At 33.4% G+C, this 23,335-nt stretch overlaps 1 protein-coding gene across 2 annotated transcripts in view; it reads left to right on the top strand.

Moving 5' to 3' along the window:
- LOC123540141 (uncharacterized) overlaps positions 1-8,237 on the top strand; it is a 77,905-nt gene extending 69,668 nt beyond the window's left edge. The window contains exons 5-7 of one of the 2 annotated variants that reach the window (XM_045324937.2): positions 738-989; positions 1,271-1,315; positions 8,157-8,237. In XM_045324937.2, the coding sequence (XP_045180872.2) occupies positions 738-989; positions 1,271-1,315; positions 8,157-8,215 (356 nt within the window). In that variant the 3' untranslated portion in view covers positions 8,216-8,237. Of the gene's footprint in view, positions 1-737; positions 990-1,270; positions 3,401-8,156 lie in introns of those variants that run through there. The other variant, XM_053526068.1, reaches the window with a different exon arrangement.
- Positions 8,238-23,335: the final 15,098 nt, after the last annotated feature.

The raw sequence follows: 23,335 nt of genomic DNA, 5'->3' as shown, positions 1-23,335 counted from the left end.
ACGCTTGACTGTTCATCCTGAGGTCCGAGTTTCGAATCCCGGTCCAGTCACTGGAAAATTCTTAAATGCTCTTAATTTGGCGCCCCGAGTGGCTGCCATTTTGCAATGTAACACGACTTTAAAAAGTGTTTGCATTGCTTTATGAAATTGGTACTATATAAATCCCTTATAATAAAACTAACACTTTTTTGATGCCCTGTCATTTAACAGTTCAGACCTACGTGTTTTTCTTTAATTGTTTCTTAGAACACAATTGGAGAATCTGTGAAACTCTGTTCTCAGACAAATTGGGACTGACCAGATTCGTGCTATTATGTTGCTTGGTTTCCTCATCGAAATAGTAATACAAAAGGACTTTATTATAAAAACAAGATAAAACTTCGAAGGTTTCCAAAAAGAGGAAGCTCATTACGCCCAATTCTTTCCTTTTATATTGAATATGACAACGGCGATAAAACACAACAATATGACTATGAAAAACAAAAGGAGACTGGCTACTTATGGTCGCCACACGGCACTTAAAGACTGCATGATTGTGATGGTTAATATAATCTATACGAAGATCCTTTGAAAAAAACAAAAATAACAAACAAACGCAGACTCGAATTGACTAAGTCTATTCATGACTGGTAATGCAAATTGCAACACCCTCACGTCCCCTTTGCAAAATTGAAATGAGCACGCTCAAAGGTTTCGTCTATCGTTGCTATATTAAGAAAATGTTGTTGTTCTTCCAGATTTACCATCCGATTCGGATCTAGCTAAGATTGTGAAGGCAATAGGAATTAACTGGGAGCTACTAGGACCACACCTTGATCTACGTACAGCGGAGATTGACCATATAAAAATGGACAATGATACTACGGAGAAACAGATACATAAAATGCTACACGTCTGGCGGCAAGATCAAGGACTGAATGGCACTAAACAGAAGCTTTTCTCTGCCTTTAGTAATGAACTGTCTACATATATTGACTGGGAAGCACTTGGTATGATTTAACCGTTATTAAAATATTCATGATATATTATATCTTAAACAGTATATGATTAAAATACGTTTCAATACTACAAATACTGTAATTCATACACATTTGTTCACACAATAAAACTATTACAATATGCATTTAAGTATTTAAGTTAATGGTCGTATTTTAGACTTTTATGAAAAGAAATAAGTAAAAAATCAACCTGCTTCTAATAGAGCCAGTTTATTTACTAGTTGTGACGTTATGGTCAATACGGGTAACTAATTGATAATTATCAATTTCAGAGCAATCTTTCCCTGACGCTTCAAAATACAAGCCAAAAGAAAAAAGTATGTATATATTATCTGGAACCAGTAACTATTTACGTGAAAAGAGTACCAGTAATGTTTCATTTAGTAAGACATTTAAACGACAATGTTGTTACTTATGAGATAGCAAGTGTTGCAAGCATATTTGCGATTTACGAACCTAATGATATTCGTTAAATATCAATAACAGAAATTTAAAAAATCATCAAAATATGTTTCTGTCTTTGAGTCGATAGACTCAATTAAGAGTTTTCTATAAAAGAAAAACGTTTTCAAATAAAATTGTTATGATAAAGTAGACTAATAGAAAAGAAATTGTTTTACCTGTCTGACAAATTTCCATTTTTTAATCAGTCTCTTTTTTACCTAAACAGAACCGCTAGCAGTTTATGCGATAGAAACAATATGTTATTCCTCTCTGCAAAAAAAAAAAAATAAATAAATAAATAAATAAATGGTTATGTTTTCCTTATATGTAAAAGAATTGCAACATGCAAACTTAAAACTTTTGAAATATCAAGGTGTTGTCTGCTGACTTAATTTAATATTCAAACTTGAAAATTCAAATTTTTGAACTACATAAATACAACTTTGCCATAATTACTTAAGTTTAGTCTAAAAAAACTCATGCATGTTCAATTATTACTACAGCAAACACTTGCACTTCGAAAAAGGACAGCCTTAATTCATGATATTGTTGTGCAGTGAAAAATCAGAAAAATCGTTAAAAACCAGATAGCACAAAAATGTATATCTTTTAACATAGAAACTACAATAAGGATAAATTATTCAATATGTTTATGTTGCTAAAGTTTTAAATAACGAATATTCTTTTTATGTTTTCATGACACTTGTCAAAACTTTATTGTTGTCTCAACTTTGACACATTTATGCACTTTAATCTTTGATAGTCCAGAATGTGCTAAAAGGCTTCTAAATCTATTTGTGATAGGGTCATTGTGACTGACTTGATAATTTAAATGTTAAGACTTCCTGACTGATAAGGTGTTGATTGCTGTCAAAACTTCTTAATATTTCAAATACCTGTAATTTTATTACCCTGTATGCTTTCTTGAATTTGATTGGTTTATACTGTTAATTGCACTTACAATAAGGATCATTTCAATTGGTCAGTTATTATATACTGAGAAAAAATATATTTTAAAGACAGTAAGTTTAAGAAGATAGATTTGGATTTCCAAGTGATAACATTGTGGTTCTCCACTGGAAAATAAATTGATACTCTTTTTAAATATATGTACTTTAGTTGTTAACGTCAGGATAACCTTTGACAAACTTGTTATTCTTTAAACTGTGTGGTTTTCCCCGGACGAATAATAAAGAAGAAAATCTGGAACTGTATTTTATCATTTGAACATAACAAGTAGTGCCAGTAACATCATAATACCTTTAACATCCATCATAATTTTTCGGCATTACACGTGGCGGTGAACAGTGGTCTTTCCCAACCTCTCAATTAGCAAGCGAGATACGAAAAAATCCCCAGAGAAAATGACAATAAAAATGTGCGGTGGATTACCACTAAGAAATTCATGTCAACAGTGTGGACTTAAACACGACCAAAAGTGTTATGCTGAGACAGCAACATGCAACAGATGCAACAAAATTGGACATTACGCGAGAGTTTGTAAATCTAAAGATTACAAAATCACATTATTGCACATTCACTTATTACAAACATAAAACTTGCATTTCCATCATAAATCTTGTACATCAAATTATCGAAACCTTTCACTCGCGCGCCTTCAATTACTACAACTTCAAATCCTTGCACCAAAACTCATCACAAAGTTCTCCAGTTATCACAACCATTGCACCCCAATTTACCACAGCTTTAAACTAGGCATTTCAAATGATCAAAACTTTAAACTCCTAAATTTATATGATAACAAACTTAAACACTTTCACTTCGAATTAACAACACATTAAACTATTCGGAGCCAAAAGCCACAATCGAATACGCCTACACCATCACCTGTCAGAAACATTCAATTTTTTGTTCCTCTGACTGTTACAAATTTTAACTATTGTGTCAAACTATCACTATATTCAGTTCTTGCATCTTCACTTAACACAAACTAGAACCTCTGCTCCTTCAATTATCACAAACAGTATACATCTGCAGTTATCATAACCTTAAATTATTGCACCTCTTATTATCGCAACCTGAAATTAACTATTGCAGCTCCAATTGTCACAACCTTGAACTCTTGCGTATCCAATTGTAACAATCATTAACCTTTGCACTTCCAATTACAGCACCAATTACAACAATCTTCAACAACATTTATCAACGTTAAACTCTTTCACCTCCACTTCTCACGGCCAGTTGCACATTCATATTGTCACAAATTTAAACAGTTCCGCCTCCTAATGTCAAAATTTAAAAAATGTAAAACGTAATGTCTGAACTTTATGAGTTATCGGCAATTCTTGCAGAGTTTACATGGCATCAAATATGATAGCATTTGTACGGATCCTTGAATAAAATTGAATTCTAATTTATCAAGTAACCTGTTGCAACTTGAATTATTATTACCTTAAATTCTTGTTACTCCAATTGTCACCACCTTAAACACGTGCGCCTCCAGCTATAATATCATCAATCCTTGCACATCAAGTTATAACATTGAACTCTTCCTCTTTAAAATATCACTTACAACTCCAAATACAAAAACAATAAACACTAGCACTTAAACTTCGTTAACTGCTCCTTCAACAATCATAACCTTAACCCTTTCATAACCATTTATCACAACTGTGACTTATTCACCTCTGCTTAAATTACCCTGAAACACTTGCATTACCAATGTTAACAAGCTTAAATACTTGATTTCCCCATTTGTAACGGGTTTTAACTATCTCAATCAGTATCACACCGTAAACTCCTTTGCCACCAAATGTTTCACAATTTAACGCTTGCATCATTATTAATTACAACCATAAACCTTTTCATCTCTATTTTTGATGAAGAAATTCCAGTACTCAGAGCAAACATTTACCTAGTGTAATTTTTGTAAATGTTTGCTCTGAGTACTGGAATTTCTTCATCAAAATGTTAAATCCAGAGCATGGGAACAACATAATCATTTGCATCTCTAGTTATCGTAATCTTCAACAAAAGTAATCACAAACCTGACCTCTTGTTCCTAGCATTATCACTAGATTTAACTTTTGTATCTCCAATAATACAACTTTTAAATTCTTGCACCTACAATTATCACAACCCTCCAATAATCACGTTTTAACCATGCCTATCCAAATGTCACAACATAACGCTCCCATTATCACTACCATAAACTCTTGCAGCTTCAATTAGCACAGCCTAAAACTCATGCATCTGCCATCAGTACACCCGTACTTGCTACTACATCCCACACCATGCTCACGCCTAGCTCTTGTACCTCCGATTGTCACAACCTTATATATCTTGCTCCTCCTAATGTCACCAACAGCTGTAAAACCCTAAATTCCTTGCATCTCCAACCATCTTAGCCTTATCGTACATGTAACATTCACAACGTTACATTCCAGTTACTATTACACGTCAAATTATCGTAGCTTTGAAACTGGTATCGTTTGATGTTGCCTACACGACTAACGATGTGAATATCGAAATTATTTCAAACTGTTTGAAATGGAGTTGAAAACAGAATGTGAAACAAATATTTAACTGTCAGAAGTCATCGGCAATTCTTGCATCATCCATGGTCTTTATAGTGAAAGCCTTCAATTAATCGTGTACACATTGCTGGTTCACTGTGTGTTTGATACATGTCAGATTTTTACTAGATGTATTTCTAACATTTGGTTTACCTATCATGGTTTCTCAACAAAGATACATTTATTATAGCATGAGTACAGTTTTGACAAACATACTATGCCTAAAGAATGTAACGAACAAAAATTATTTATTATATTTGCCAAAGATCATTATATATTTAGCCAAAGTCACTATGAAATGCAAGTTTGAAAAGTATTATTATCTCCCATTTGTCAAGGTGCTCATCCTAGATGAGTGACGTTTCAACCTCAAACTCTTGCAGCTCTATCATAATCCCGTACCTTCCTTTTTTGTCCCGTCCGTCCATTCTATCCTTTACCGTCCTCTATACAGATCCAATACATATACATCATGTTGACTCTTACAGTTAAAGTGAAGGTTTATTAGACAAGTTCACATTTCAGGTTCCATAAGTCTGACTAATACATGTAGGTTGACAAAATTATTTGTCCTTTTCCTGTGGTAAATTGCCAAAAAAGACTTTTTCTTCAATATCTCTTAGGCAATTGATTAAAATTGCTCACAGTCAATGCATTGCATGGAAACTTTGGTAAAACCTTTAAGATTATATTGTTAGTTATGAAGATATAGCTTTGAACTTTAAATTAGATTTGTAATGGTATTACCGCATTTCTCATGTACTAGGTTCAAAATTTCTGACTTTCATATTGACAAAAATACGACCCGTCTTGTTTTTTGAGAAAATCTTTAAAGTTCTATTTCCGTTAGTGGGGTTTTAATTGAGGCATGTTATTAGAATTTTGAAGAAGCTTGTTGGCTTATAAGGAAGTTTGGATGAGAAGTCACATAGCGCTGACTGCTTATCAATACAACATTGTTTCCATATGTAATTGTATTTAGTTTTCACATTTTGATGTTTAAGAAAAATGTCATTAAATGTACAGAAGGGACTTTGACATAGAATTGTGAAGAGGTACTAGATGCACACTAACCATAACTCTGCTATGAATAATATTAACGTCATTTTCCTTTTTAAATCTTTTGAAAAATGATTTCGCCTCACAGAATGGAAGTTATTTAACAGGAGGAGACATCACAAAAGCTCAGCGACCTAGAAAGTCCCATATTTTGGTTTTGTACAACGTTATATCTCTTTCAAATTGGATTCAATTGGTCAGATATTCAGTATTTAAGAGAATGGCTTTAATTCCTATGTATAAATTTTGATGTAACTTGATATAGTGATACGTGTCATTTAAAGGAATTGAAAGACAAATTAACCATGCCCCGGGTAGTGATAAGCTATCTGTCCATTCGTACTTTTTTCCATAATATTAAAATAATAAACTAAAATGCACGAGAACTGTAATTCTTCGATTATAGATTTAATTATATCCAAAATTGAACATAAACGTGCTATGAGTAATATTAAAAAGACTTAGTGATAATTATGTATTATTACATACTCGTTTCTATTCCCAAGTTACACTAGTACCGGAAACATTTCCATACACTGACGCCTGAATTTCATATCGGGTGCTGGACGTCATTCTGTGTGTGTTGTTGCATTTATGTCATATCAATTATACTATTCATGTATGAAACGTTTCTACAAACTTCATTAGATCTTGTCCGAAAGCAAAGTGACAATGCTGGATATGACGAGTGAGTGAAAGTTTTAAACCTTGTTTTACTTCTTTACATTGTCCAGAAAGGTTTAAAAGCTGCTGAACTATTCATCCATTTTTAAGGAAACATGAAATTAATTAATTGATTTCCAATATTGATGAAAGGTTGACTAAGTTAAAACACAAGCTCCGATTCAGCAATGGTAAAATACAATATTAAAGAATTAGATAGAAGAATGCCACGGGTAATATAAACAATATGATTATGGTATGAACAAAGGTTACATATAAACATGGTCTATCAAACTGCTGTTTTATTGTTTTAATGACTGTGTCCTGTACTTTTGACCATGTCGATGTCAAGAGAGCCAGTAATAGATATAAACTTCCCAGCAATGTCTTGTTCGTTCCAAGGCGAGGCCCCAATGTGTTTCATTGCTTACTTTGTCTTTGTCATCTTTTTGTAAACTCCTGTGTTTATTGGTGTTTTACACATTCATACATACATACAATGATAAAGAGTTTCGTTTCGGTGACGAAGTGTTGCTATTCCTTTAGGATTTATTTTTTATGAATAAAGCATGACATTTGAATGTAGCCATAGCATTTAAAGAAAGTAAATGCTGACACCTCCTCTTAAAATAACTGGCATGTTTCAAAATTATACTGAAATAAAAATAAACAAACTGAACTATCCAAGAATGTTAGCACCATTGGTTGACTTTGGTTAACCGTGTTTAAGGAACGTAGCGCTCCCTTTTGAATATTTATTCGTGTTCAACTTCCCCTTCCCCCCTCCCTTTCTACCTCTACACTTCTACCTCTACACACTCCTCCCCCCAACTTTGTTCTATATTTTGCATACAGTTTAAATGTACTTAATAGACTTTTGAAGCAACCGGTCAATAATATTTTTCCCTTATGGCTACTGTTTGTTATGGGCCTACTTTGAAAATATATGGGTGTTTTGGGTGCTCGGTGCTTCCAGGAAAACTACCCTTGCCTTTTATCTTTTGTACTATTTACATTGTAGAAAATATATCAGAAACCATTTGTTTGGCTTAATTATTTATAATATACAGTGGCAATTTAAATGAACTTTTCCCACGACTCCGAATTATTAGATTGGTATTTATGTTATCGAAATGAGTGCTAATGTTAAAAAAGAAACCCACAACTCTCTCTCTCTCTCTCTCTCTCTCATCTAAAATTATCTAAATTCATATCTTTGCTATAAAACGTAAACTATATATATTTTAACATAACATATGAAAAGTTTGATACAGGTTAGTATTGTTATATCTTTGTGTGTGTTTTAGTAATTGTATACAGTTAAGCTCCTAGTTTGCCTATGATGTATAACATTCTAACAGACATGATGAATTTAGTTATATGTACGAGTCTGTCTCTTTTTTCAGATATTGATTGCAGACGACTGCTTTATTTTTTTCTTTATTCTTTTTTCCAGATAAACACACAAGGTCACAGGCAGAGCAAGACTATGAGGAACGAAAAACTCGTAAGTAACAAATTGAATATTGATATGTTCACTGCAATATTTCTTCTTGCGTCATAAATGTTTGTATTGAATAGCATAGAATTATATGAGGACATACGAAACTGATTCATTAATATTAACTAGTGTTTAATTTATCATTAAACCGCTAATTTTTACATGCAACTTCTTTACTTGAAAACACTTTTTAGAGAGATCTCAGTAGCAAAGGAGATGATTTTTCAGTCACAAACACTGTAAGTTGTAATCAGCTTATCACCATTACTGATGGGATATCTACACTTTTACAAAGTTTGCTATTCAATGCATGTTAAGTATATTAGAAAATATCTTTGTTGTATCATTTTCCCCAAAACTATCAATTACAAACAGGTCATATAGCAATTATTAGTGAAATGAGTCACTATGCTTTCACATGAACTTGTCAACCAATCAAGCATTCAAAAATATATTTCACTTACCGAAGATACGACGGTATTCTCATGTAAATATGAATATTTATTGCAAACAAACTGTTAATGTTTATATTTAGTATAAGATATATGGATTGGAAATGATTAAAATTTCGATAAGAAAAATACTTAGCATCACATATCCCTAAATAAAAGCTGTGGTATTGATTTTTGTATTCTGTGAAAATATTTAAAGGCCGGATATTACTAGAGCATCTTAGTATACATATGAATGAAGGAGTTTGGTTTTACGGCAAATCCACACAAAAAGGTTGCCGAGTAGCATTACATATGAAGAAATACGTGGGGGTTTATAAATTTTTTTTTTAATTAATTTTTGCCTTGTTTGAATTGTGAAATAGAAAAATGAGGTAGCATTTCCCAGCTAGACAAAGGAATGAATACAATGGCTACATTGATGTTTTGTACGATCTATTTTGAATGAAAAGGTAAGGAATGCTTTACAGGAAAAAGTCTGTCCTGGATGAAAAAGGATATCTTTTATTGTAACTATAACCATCTTTTTTTGTAAAACGATGTAGGTAAATGGAAGTAATTGTGTAATATGAAGGACATCACATTATATCCATGAATTTTATGTTTTTAAAGATTAGTTGCAAATGTATATTTGTTGCTGATTGTGGCAACGTTAAATGTCGCAACGCCGCTAAATGTCGCAACCACCGTTAAATGTCGCAAGGTTGACGTTAAATATCGCAACCACCGCTAAATGTCGCAAAATCGTCTGCCGCTAAATGTGGCACCTTTAACGTTAAATGTCGCAAAAATCTGACACCGTTATATGTCGCAACACCAACGCTAAATGTCGCATAGCAAAATAAAGAAAGTTAAACAGTCTTTACAACTTAGAGATAAGGGTAGTGCATGCTTGATTTGGGAAGGGCTGAATTGACTTTCACTCTATTCTGCACGTTTGCTTTTCAGTGGTTCCGCACCATACATACATTATATATTTCGTATCTAAAGGTTTGAGTACTAACGTGGTACTCGTTACAGTACTAGAATAATTTCAGATCTGAACTATGTAGTTCTATGGAGTCCTGTTTAGCTCATGAGACATTAAGCTCGCGCTCCGTATTGTCGCACGTTGTATCGCATGTCTTTAGTCGACCTGAATTTCGTTACACAAGAGGCCGGGGGCCAGAAATTGTTGATTGAGGAGGAGAGGGGGGAGGGGGCACCAGTTTAAAACAAAAGCATCACCGGCGACGTGCGGTAGGTACGGGGTTCCTCTGTCCGTATTTGTGGGAAGGTTTTTTATATACAGGTATGAAATGTTGGCCTGTGGTGCATTTTTGTCTATTTTTTTTAGGTACGTATTAGAGGGGCACTCCCCTTATTTTAGGTGGTAAGGGTCTTTTCCCATTGACAATTTTGAAATGAAAGTATGGAATACTGGACTTTTATTGCATTTTTTTTTGTTCAAAATTTCGGTGTATGGGAGGGGTTATCTCTGTCATTTTCGAGGGCTCAGGGTCTCTCCCCGGAAAAGTTTGAGAAACAGGTATAAAATGGTTGCCTCTGGTGCATTTTTTCTCATAATTTTAAGGTACGCGAGGGGTACTTCCCCCCTCCACCCTCCCCCCCCCCCCATTTTAAGGGGTGAAGGGTTCTTCCCCCTAGGGAATTTTAAAATATAAGTATAAAATGTTCGCCTCTGGGGCGTTTTGGGTCTACATTTTTAGAAAATATTACCAAAATAGTTGGTTGCAACTTTGATGAGTATAAGTCACTAGTAAACCAACAAGGATGGGGTTTGGGGTGGGGGGAATCGGCTCGGGCAACAATCCAGGCATGTTACACAACAGGATGTTCAACTACGCGACACGAAGACCGTGTTTTGTACCAGCTGTAGAAAACGAAGTTTTTCTATTAATCAGCCATGGGTTCTATTTCTTTGTTTGGAGGTTTACATTTAAAGTCATAAGGTAACTATCAAGCTTCAATGACAGAGAAAGATCCTATTTGGCCCTCTGTACATTCTTTCAGGTAAAGCGGGAATTTTGATATTATTTTACTTTTAGTCTCTTAAAATTGTTTGGTTTAGTCTCATTCCCCTCATTATCCTACTTTTCCGCTTACCCACACATAACCCCCAGCCCACCCCCTCTCTTCAAAAATGTAAATATCTATATTTTCTATTAAATGCCTTAGTGCTGTATGTTTGTGTCTTAGATTTCTGTGTCGTTATTCACCCAATTCCCCACCCATACCCAACCCCCGCGAACATACAACACTATTACCAAATCGTATTTAGTTAGAAGAAACCTCAGAACATTTCTGTTTTAAAACACTGGCCCTATTACAAAATAATTTCACAAATATTTTTCTTGCGTGACTGTTCAAGCAAGGTGTGGAACTCAGGTGAGCGATCTAGGACCAACAAGGTCCTCTTGTTGCTATACGTAACAGCACTTATCATTAAGATAATTATTTGTATTACATAAACCTATTAATTTTTCTTCCCTCAAATAGTAAATATACACAAGGAATTGATAGTCATAGTGTCAAATAGGAAGTGCGACATTTAGCGTTGGTGTTGCGACATATAACGGTGGGCAAATTTTTGCGACATTTAACGTTAAAGGTGCGACATTTAGCGGCAGATGATTTTGCGACATTTAGTGGTGGTTGCGACATCTAACGTCAACCTTGCGACATTTAACGGTGGTTGCGACATTTAGCGGCGTTGCGACATTTAACGTTGCCACAGATGGATATTTCTATTCGATTCGTAAACACATGACTGATTTTTTTCATATCCTAGACAAATATTAAGCGTTTTATTCTGACATATTATTTTTGCATACCGTATTTTACCATTGATAGAAATTAAAAGCAAATATAAAGACTTTATTTGCAGTACTCTTTCTTATAGTAGGGTATGTACGCATAGCGCGAGAAATTGCGTCCATAAGCTGAAGTGACGTCATGACATTTCAGTGGGGCACAATAACAAAGTTCCATTTTTAATTAGTATTTATCGTTTTTAGCGTAATGGTATGTTTTTTCCGTAAAATAACGTTGTTGTCTTTTTGGACCGATAAATATACTTCATGTAAAAGGGATGGAGAGAATCTCTCAAGATACCTGGTATTTCGTAGTTCACATAAATAATACCATATATAATCAATGCATAAAACGCTAGTTGCCATTAACAGAACGAGAGCAATCTGGCACGGGGTGTCAGATGGGTTTTGTAGTATTTATTGTAGTATTTCTGCTGTAAAAGCGTGCTTATTTCTCGATATAAATCTAATAATAAATCTAATACAAATGTAACCTACAATTACATCCTCACTTAATGTTGCTTCGTTGCGAATGTGCTTCTAAAAGATCTGTTTGCAGCTTTAATTATGATAAAGGTGTGCGCATGCGGTAGTATTTTAAGTCAACTCTCTGCCACCGCCTACATTTTGCTTTCATTTGAACTAATATATCTTTGGGGAAACCGTTAAATGAAAACCGGATAGAAAATACTACACACTTTGAACTATTAAGTCACATTTAGACTTGCTGGTATATTTTACCCGAATTGAAGTAATGTGTTTAGCCGCGCGACTTCGGTGAGTGTCGGTAACTCTTGTATATGTCGCGTTTAGAATTAGTAACATCATCGGTTAGAATGAGGAACATGATATTAAATAAATACTGCCTGTTTATGATAAAGCAGTTGCAAAAATATATTTCTAAGATTAAAACTGACATTGCCTTCAATCGACCATTGACTGTCTGTAAGTTTTGTTTTTGAAAACATGTAGTATATTTTTTATTCTGGAAAATAGCAAAACACTTCTATTATCTCAAGTAACAGACGACTGTTTTTAAAATCTAAATGTTTTAATCAATTTATTCAATGACTATTAAAACCTGAATACATGTTCATGCAAAGACACAAGAAAATATAATCAAAGAAATTATTATAAATGAAAATTATATATGCCGCGTGATATTGAGCGATACCGTAACCAGACATCGTGGAGATATGTCACATGATATCGTTGAGACATGACTTACGTTGGAACGTAGTTCTCCCGGAGTGGTAATAGTGCCGGAAATCCGATGCACGAACGGTATCCGATGTCCAGACAAGGGACCCTTCTTGTAGGTGACGAATGTAAAGTTACTTACTTGCAAATTAGACCCGTGACGATATTCCATAATAGATTTCGGCGTTCTCAGACTGTTTGTTCGTATAAACTTCATTAGCAGCCGAATAATAACGAAATAGCATTCGGAGAATACAGAATCGAACGAAAATTGCCGAGTGTCATCACGTGTCTATTACCTTAATCACGCAGGTGGCGCTACTGTCCTAATAAGACACTGCTCCAAGATGCACTAATTTTGTCATCTTAATTATTATAAATACAGTAACTGTTTAATGTCATACTTAACTTATATTGTGTGTTCAGTTTGCGTTGTTATAAAATTATACATGTGTATCAATATTTGAACCAGTCAACTACAGCTGGGTTGGACAGCAACAATTAAAGCAAATGCTTATTAAAGTTATTCTTTTCAGTCAGGTTTCAATATAGAAATAACATACGTCTTCTTTTTTTCCTTTTTTTTTTTTCGTGTTATAACATCTGCACAATCCCGACGGATTGGTTGGTGCACAAGCCCGTAAATTTTTCAAACAGAAAAATAACTTATAACTGATGCTTCGAAAAGACTTCTGCAAGAGAAAATACTTTATATTCGAAAATATGTTATATGAAATAGTAATATCGATAAAATTGCATTACATAATTTTTTTTTAGAAATGTTCTAAAATGATAACGAACCCGTGGTAATGTGTGCTGAAGTCAGAAAACTTTCTACTTTGCACCGTGTCGTTGGCTAATGATAAAATTTAGATTTGTAAAAAATATTTTTCATAATACAAAAAATGCATAAACTAAGAAAACGCCCGAAAATATTGGCGAAAATTTTTGTGCTAAGTCAAAACATACGGACAATATAAATATATATCTATGTAACAAAATGCCTGACTGTTCATAATTTTTTCATCAATTATTTCTTGACATTTGTATGGCATAAAAATATGTTCACATTAGGCAGGCACTAAGACGATTTATTTGCATGTTGTAGATGTGTAAGATGACTCTCGTACTGTTAAAATTGAACAAATGCGTAAATTCTAAGCTACTGTGATAAAATAGTGCTTTAAACCTAAGTAAGTCGTTTTATTTTATTCTACTATTGAAGGATATGGTATGCGAGAAATAAATTGTATCACTGCTCGAATAGCTATTTTGTGGAAACAATGAACATTCTTTAAATATTTTCCATTATTGAAAAACTTCCTTCCATAATATGAATTTGTCAGGATACGGAAGTAAGTTTATCAGGTTTTTACCATTTCTGAAAATGTAACAAGTTTATTCTTCATTTTTCTTAGTTTGCTGCTTTGTATAAGATAAAGTTAATGATTCTTTTTTACATGTACAAAGACATTAGCAATATCATATTTATATAACTCATTCTGACATAGTCAGCAATAGTCACAGGACATCATGATGTCTTCTTATTCGAGATGATTCGCACTTAAAATCATTATTGATATGTAAATGAGACAGATTTGATTGACAGTCCCAGAACCAATTTTGATGAGTTTACAGCAATTTAACTGTTCGTAGAGGTCGCTGATTGGTTCAATTTTCCTTTGCGTGCTCTCCAGTTTTTTTTTCGTTGAAATATATCTTTAGTGGTTCGTATACCAAATATAAGCAGACGTTGTACATATTGGGGATAGTTTAAAGTGTGCAGCATTCATTTAATCAATATAGTACTTAGTGTATTAATTGTGGATTTAATCACAGACGCTTGGGGTTAGGTGAGCGGCTCTGGCCCGCAATAATCTCTTGCTTTTCCATTTCATTTTTTGCAAATTATCATACCATAAGTACTGCAAACAACTATCAAAACGATTAAAATAGTGTTTGACGGCGTTTTAAAAATGCCATCAAATACCATCAAAGCCGTTGAAGTCGTTGAATCATGAGCCCTGATTGGCTCGAATAGTAGTCTGGTAGTCAGTCACATCGGTATTTCTTCACGGTATAATTTTCACTCAGGTAGTACTCCACTAAATTAAATTAACGTTAGGCGGTATTGTTTCATGAGAAAGCACTAAATACTACAAGATGACAAACCATTCGCCATTGTTTACATGTAAAACCGAAATTCTTACCTGGTTTATGATCCCAATATGAAAAACATACGTATAATTCTGGTGTTTATAGATTTAGAAGAGTGTAATCTTTCTATTTCAATGCATGCCGTAACCCCATTTTATTCACAACCTTCACATTTCTTCGAAAATTAACACCCGTACCAGTACTGACAGCCCCAAAGCATCAACTTTCGACTCTACAAACCGTGCCGCAGTCTAAGCAGTCCTGCTTAGAATTTTAACCGCAAAATATCAATGAACTGTGGTAAAAAATTTGACCATTTGCGATTATCTGCGGCCTGGAGTCATATCGGTAGCAACAAGTAGTGTAGCACATGGGAACTGTGTGATTTCACGTGGCTTTCTACCAATATCGCTTATCGCATTTATGGAACGCCGTTTTTGCAATTTAGCTGGCACTCAGAAATGTTTGAGACCTGAATTCCTCATTCAGTATTTCATATAATTTATTCAGCAATGAGGGGCCTCTGTGGCCGAGTGGTTAAGGTCGCTGACTTCAAATCACTTGTCCCTTATCGATGTGGGTTCTAGCCTCACCTGGGGCGTTGAATCCTTCATGTGAGGAAGTTATCCGGCTGGCTTACGGAATGTCGGTGGTTCTACCCAGGTGTCCACTCGTGATGAAATAATGCACGGAGGGGCACCTGGGGTCTTCCTCCACCATCAAAAGCTGGAAAGTCGCCATATGACATAATTTTGTCAGTGCGACGTTAAACCCAACAAAATATTATTCAGCAATGATCAATATAGGTATAGAGTTGTGCATTTTTAATTGCTCTTTAATTATCTGGATTATGGTCCTGTATTTTCTTGCTCTATATGACAACGAAGTCCAGGTGAAGGCATGAAAAACAGTTCTAGTTAAGTATTTCAATAGTCAATGAATGAGATGTGACAAGTTGAGCTAACTTTATGTTATACATGTAAGGGAAATATAGTTATATATACTCAAAACAATAACTGTCAGAATTAAGAAATATATATTTCATAGATCTACTTGAAAACCTTGTAGATTGGGGTAATATTTCCAGCATTAAAGCGTAATGGTATAATGAAAACAAGCACTTTATTCACCGATAAGTTACTTTTTAGTCTGAGTGGTCACACATACATCCATAGCAATTTCTAGTCTGTATACCATACTTGGTTTATCACGGTCCAGAGGATGATAATTTGTTGCAAAATAACATTTTTATGCATGCGAGTGGGCAAAAAATGGCAGATGGTCTTCACACCAAAATATGCAAGGTTCTAACTATTGGAAATGATCAAAGAACGTATTTTTTCATGTAAAATAGTCAGAGTATAGTTACGAAAATCCAGCGGTCCCAACAGAGAACCTTGGAGTAAATTAGCAAAATTAAATTTAGGTCTGATCATGAAAACCTTCACACATATCTCATGATATGTACTCTAAAGTACAAGTATGAAGCACTCATACGGCACATCTTATCTAGAGTCTGCTTCTCGAGTCTGGTCCCAAAGATTAAACAAGTATATTAGCATTGAAAATGTACTACACTGGGCAACAGGAATGGTGAAATCATTAGTAGGAAAAACTTGCAGCGAAAGACAAAGCATCTTGGGTTACCTACACTACAGTTCAAAAGGGTGAGAGCCGATATGATAGAATTGTACAAAAAATTTAATGCAATAGAGCATGAAGAAAATAATGAAATGTTTATTCGAGTCTTCTCCAGAAATACTAGAGGTCATAACAAGAAATTATGCAAATAGAGGTCCGTACAGAAACTCGGTAAAAATGTTTCAGTCTCAGGGTGGTTGATATATGGAACAACTCCCGGATCAAGTCGTAAATGCACTGACTTTTTATTTTCTTTTTAAATATAAACTTAACAAATTTTGGGTTGTGGCAAATAAATCTTCGCCTAATTAGCTTGAGGAGGTTAAATTGGGTACTAAAAGCCTCAGCATAAGACTGTGTGGAACGGTGTACATAGTTCAAATTAAACAAGTGTGAACAGTGTTTATAAAACACAAAAGGCAATATGAAGCAGTCTACATAGTTTTAAGCTATTGAGAATCGTGTTGTTATAATTATTATAATATAAATTATACAGATAACAAAACAGTATGAGATAATCTACATGTTATTGAAACTATTATATAAATGGAAAATAACAAAATATTAGTTGTTTACTGCAAGTACAGTCTACATAAACAAAATCCGCAGGATACCAATATAACGTGCGCGTTCAATTTCATTCAGCTCGATTAAAATTGTCAGCAATATTACAGACTGGTTTACAATCTGCACTAAAAAAAACTGGGTATTCCCCACATTGAGTCGAAAGTTGATGCTTTTGGGCTGTCAGTACTGGTACGGGTGTTAATGTTCGAAGAAATGTGAAAGTTGTGGATAAAATGGGGTTACGGCATGCATTGAAATAGAAAGATTACACTCTTCTGAATCTATCAACACCAGAATTATACGTATGTTTTTCATATTGGGATCATAAACCAGGTAAGAATTTCGGTTTTACATGTAAACAATGGCGAATGGTTTGTCATCTTGTAGTATTTAGTGCTTTGATGGTATTTGGTGGCATTTTTAAAACGCCGTCAAACACTATTTTAATCGTTTTGATAGTTGTTTGCAGTACTTATGGTATGATAATTTGCAAAAAATGAAATGGAAAAGCAAGAGATTATTGCGGGCCAGAGCCGCTCACCTAACCCCAAGCGTCTGTGGATTTAATTAGACTCGGACTGAGTTAACCACGCTCTTGTGAGTATTTCTTATCATTTATATCCATTCTAGCATAGCTAAATTTTCGTGACCAGAGTATTTTTGAAAATTTGAATAAAAAAGCAATTTCCTTTTATAGAAGTATGATCATGGCTTTTTAGAACGCGTTATTGTACTATTTAATTGACCTGTCAAAACATGTTCCCGGCTTTCATGTTAATCTTATATAGGCTCGAACAGAATATAATGAAAGCCGGGTCCATTTTTTGACAGGTCAAATAAATTGGACAATACTTATATAGAGAATTTGAATTAGGTAAGAGCAGCCAGGTATAAACATATTACTTTAATACACACATTGTAGGAGATGTACCTAAATATGATTTCGTCACGTAAGCAATAATGATTGACGAAGAAATATACTTCAGATATTTTCTCTTGATTTTACAGAGTAGTTGTTTGTAATGAACAGATCAGCCTCTATCTGTAGTAAGATATAAATGTAATGAATATGGTTTTGTGGTTTGGTTTGCGAAAAGAAGAGCAAACCAAGTAAGCACAAACAGATGAAAATAGCTATTGCCATGCGTGTATCGTTCCTGTGTCAATTATTATGTTAAAGATATTGAGCTATTGTCATTAAAATCTGCAAAATACCTTTTATAATAAATGCATTCTGATATGGATCTTATAAAATGCGGTTGCATTCCAAAGTACTATTTTACAGTCTCTGTTTACAAGTTAAGCAACAGGGGCAAACGGTAAAAAATGTTAACCACCAAAAGAACAGTGTTTTATCTTTGTATCACGCATATCTTTGTATCATGCATATAGTGATGGAGGTATCATGCATATCTTTGTTCCATGCATATAGTGATCGAGGTATCATGCATAACTTTGTATCTGTCAGGATACTGGTTATATGACCCAGGGAAGTGCCTACGCCTTTAGTATCTTGAACAATGGTTTGGGTCCAATCGCTAAGGTGACTATGTCTTGGACTAGCTGACAAACGATGTAGAATGTCCTTTGTTTAAAACGTAGAGCTGGTGAGACCAAATATCTCATATATAGAATTTTCCTCTGGCTACCTTGCCTAAATGATTCGTGTACCAATGATTCGTAAATGATTTCTTATTATGAGCTAGACAATTTCAGGGATCAGGCAAATCACTAAATGTTTCAAACTAACAATCTTTAATTAAAAATGATTAGCTCAAACTCCTATAGGCTGGAGACTCTATACTTGACTAGTCTTTTTGTTGAAGTTCCCGTCAGACAATGTCTTTGAATCAACAACATACGAGTCCTATCGCATAGATGCTCGGCCTCTGTCTTCTCAAACTCTATATAATTGCCCTGACTCCTGGATGCTCAGCGCCTATATGCTATCATATGTAGCATTCAACTACCATATAGGTATTATCCCCGATGCCTTGGCTGTACTTCGCCAATAATGCTGAACCGTCTATAAGCTGGAACTCTCCTACTATCTCAGTAGATTACCAAACTCTGGGTCTCTGTCTCAGCTTCCCGATGCTCAGCCTATATATGCTATCGTCTATAGCATTCAATTACCTTTAAGGTAAAACTCCTATGCGCTGGCCCTATAGCTCGAAACCTTATCGAAATTCTGCTACTCTTCTTTAGTCTAAGAACTTTCAAAGTCTTCCTTTTAATAATTTATCCGCCCTGACAGGGTGACTGCAATAGTCTCCTTCTCAAGGTACTGGGATAAATTATTAGTTGAATCCTCGATGTGTGTTCTTCAACCGCTGGATACCGAATGTCCTCTCTGTCATCCATCCATCTATTTATACCCCAATAGACGTGCTATTTTTAGACTTGCTATTTTTAGAACTTATTTCTGATTGGTCCAAATTTAAACACAACGTCTTACAACGAGTACCTGCTCTATTAACTATCTGGTTCCCTTTTAACTTTTGTATATGACATAATGTGCGAAGCAGGGACCCAGCCATCCATATAATAAACCCAAATCAGCCATAAATGACCCAAATTCTATTATTAACAGCAACTCAACAATAATTATAGCAAAGATAGCATGAAAAGGGAGTCGAGCACTATCTGTGCTTATGTGTTACGTTAGCAATACATTAATTATATAAATTATTCTGACAGTATCATACATATAGTGATGGAGGTATCATGCATAACTTTGTATCATGCATATAGTGATGGAGGTATCATGCATATCTTTGTTCCATGCATAGAGTGATGGAGGTATCATGCATATCATTGTTCCATTCATATAGTGATGGACGTATCATGCATAACTTTGTATCATGCATATAGTGATGGAGGTATCATGCATAACTTTGTATAGAAAAAAATTTGTTTAGACAATGGGCGGGGGCGTAGTGAAATTCTATATTTTTTAAAACTACTGAATTTTTTTTGCAACCGTAAAAATCGTTATGGCGTTGATTTTTTTTTCAAAAGCGATGTATCAACTATTGGGTGCAAATTATTTCTTTTTTTTATTTTTTAAAACCTTTTGTTCAAATTACTAACATACAGTTAACAATGAAAACCAACTTTTTTTATTAAAGTTTTCTATGATCAAAGGGGCCCGCAAAACTTAAGTCGATCTCCAAAAATAACCACTAAAAAAACGTTTTTTATTTGCCAATCTCCCGAAAAAATGTCTTTAACTCGCAGGTAAGGGAACATATTTTTTTTTTGTCAACTTAAAATTAAAATTTGAAAAATTTTAAACCATATTGCAACTTTTTTTTTTATTTGGAGACTAAATTTCAAAATTACTTACGAATATGAACATACAGAAATGCAAAATGACTGGCGTAATAGATTAAATTTTTACACAAAACTTTTCTAGTATTCCCTTAATAAGCTCTTGTCATTAAATTGAGGGTTGTCACATAAAAGATACCACTGTTGCCTTAATAAAACGGTAATAAAAATTTTTGTGCCACGTGTGGGTTTTCGATCAACCTGACAAAAATTTTTTAATACCGCACCTTTTATGGGGCCCTAAAAAAATCTTTGTTTCTGGAAACAGCTAATAAAATTAGAGTATTAGGTGGGTTTTTTTTTTTTTGGTTTTTTTTTTTTTATTAAGGAACTCGCTTTTAGAGCATCAGTAATTTTGTTTTTTTAACCACGAGCTGTTTCAGCAAAAAAAGTGCAGTTTTGTAATTTTTTGAAAAAAAAGTTAAAAAAAAAATCGTCGGAACCGGAAACAAAAAATTTTGTTTGTAACACAACCCATTTAACTGGACAACTTTATGTGATTTTAATCCTTTGGGGAAATGGCAAAAAATTAAAAATATTTATCCTTTTGGGTATGAAATATATCAGGGATACAATTTTTTTTACTTAATAGGAATTTGGATAAAACAAGGAAGATATCATTTAAAATTTTTTGTTTTCTCTTTCAATCGTAAGGACTATATATTGTTTCTGCAAGACACACAGACGAACTTTTTAAAACCATTGCACAAAAAACACCGTGTTCCCGATAGTTAACATTGTAGCATTCTTTCGATTGTTTCCCAAACTTAATAAAGCATGTCCCTATTCAGAATGTCATTGTAAACAGATTGCTTACAACAAAAAAAAATTTAAGTCATAAAACAAATGAAAAGTTTGGTCAATCTTTCAAAGATTGTCGATTTCTGCCGAGTACTTTTTTTCTATCTTTAGAGATAAAATATTTGGCCCCGATTCAAAAAACATTTTCGTTCAGCTAAGTTTGATTTTGATAAAATTCAAAGCAAAAAACGTAAAGGGTTTATTTCCATCGAGACAGACCAAAATCTGTTTTGCCACTTGAAAAAATTTTTTGAGTAAAAATTAATTTTCAGACATACATTTTGATTAAATGACGAATTTTTTCATTATAAACACAACGAGGTGAAAACTTTTGTAACAGGGGTCAGATTAAGGGTGATATAATTTATAAGGTTTTCCATAAGTAAAAAACAAAAAAGAAATTTTAAGCTTGATATGATACGGATCTTACAAACTTAAAAATATTTTATTCCAATAATATATTTTCTAAAAAATTTTGCAAAAGATTCCAACTTTGACCGTGAAATGAAATGTTTATTAATAAAAAAAATAATTAATCAACCTGGACTAGGGCATACGTAGGGGGGTTTTGCCTCAAACCAATACTGAAAAATAATAATATAAAAAAGAGGGAAATTCGTGTAAAAAACAAAAAATCGTATCCGGGGTACGTTTTAAAAATCTAATCTGCCACTTTTGAAAACAGATGCAATTCAACGGCTGTACGGGTTTTTAAATGGCCAAAACCTTGTACCAAAATATAATGTCGAATTTTTATTTTTTGCTCATAACGAAAATATAATCTTCGTTCCTCGACTCGAAAGATCTTTTTTCTTTAAAGGGCCCCGCCCAAAACTCTTGAAACAAACTTCTCATACAAAGCCACACATTTAGGGAATTTCTTCCATCAAACTAAAAACTAAAGATAACTTTTAACTTTTAAAACAAAAAAATTAAGGATTATTTTTTTAAAAGGACAACGTTACTAATACTGAGAGTTTTTTTTTTCTTTTTTTTTTTTATTTATTTTTCAATTTTTCCCTCAAATTTTCCCTAAATTATCATATTTTTCATTCGAAAGGGGTACTTTTAAATTTTATGAATTGAGGATGAATGTATCAATTTTGCTATCAATAAAAAAACCCGCATAAATGTCCATGTCACCTGAAATAAATAAGAAATTATAATACAAACCCTGGAATTTTAGAATTTCTTAAATTGGTATAAAACAGTATAACTTAATATCAACTTTAATTTGAACCTTTTATTTTTTTAAGGGACGAAAATAATTTTCATTGATACAATATTTTTGGGATATTAGAAAGTAAGAAAAACGTGATGTTGTTTTTAACAGAATCTTTTGTACTACTTTTGAAGAAAATTCTTTCGGGTTTACTATTTTTTATGTGAACTTATTTTGTCAGTTTAAAGTTCAATTTTTTGCTTTTACATGGCTAATAAAATATTTAAGAATCTTTTGTAAGCAAAAAACAAACCAATTAATATATTAACAGATTTTAGTTTAGCAGTCTGTTCAAAAAATGTAACAAATGACAAAACCCTATAGGCCTTTAGCACCATTTAAAGGGGAACATAAAATAAATCGAAAAAAATTTATTAACATTTGTAAGACCCCTTTAAATACGGGGGTCTTTTGCGGGTTTATGTTACCCAAAGGCTTTGTTTAAATGAGTTTTGATCAAAAAATTCATAAAATTCGATTCGTTTTAATGCAGAAAGCATCCCAAAAGATTTTCAATTATTGCCAAACCATTTTGATTAAACAATTTAAATCCTTATTAATTTTTAAGCGTAAATTGAACGTTTAGATGTAAAAAAAAATAAGTAGTTATAACAAAACATACATCTATTTTTTAAATGAAACTCAAATTTTTTAAAATTTCCATATTTTTCGAAACACCAGAAAGCCACATAAAATTGATTTCTCTGTCATTGTTTTTTTTTCAAAAAAAAAATTGGGAGCGGGAAACGAAAGAAAATGAAAAATTTTTCTTTAGATTTACTTTTTTTTGAGGGGGCGAGGACGATTTGAGAAAAATAAATAAAAAGTTTTGTAACAACACAAAAACCACTGCCAAAACATAAAAAAAGGCTCAAAAAAAAACAGAAAGAACTAAAGATCTGTTAAATTTTAAAGGGTTTAAATCAAACTGTCCCAAAATACAGGGCA

This window comes from Mercenaria mercenaria, chromosome 16 (genome assembly GCF_021730395.1).
Source record: "Mercenaria mercenaria strain notata chromosome 16, MADL_Memer_1, whole genome shotgun sequence".
Classification (NCBI taxonomy): domain Eukaryota; kingdom Metazoa; phylum Mollusca; class Bivalvia; order Venerida; family Veneridae; genus Mercenaria; species Mercenaria mercenaria.
The sequence above is the reverse complement of the archived record's forward strand: the minus strand, read 5'-3'. Positions and strand labels throughout refer to the sequence as shown.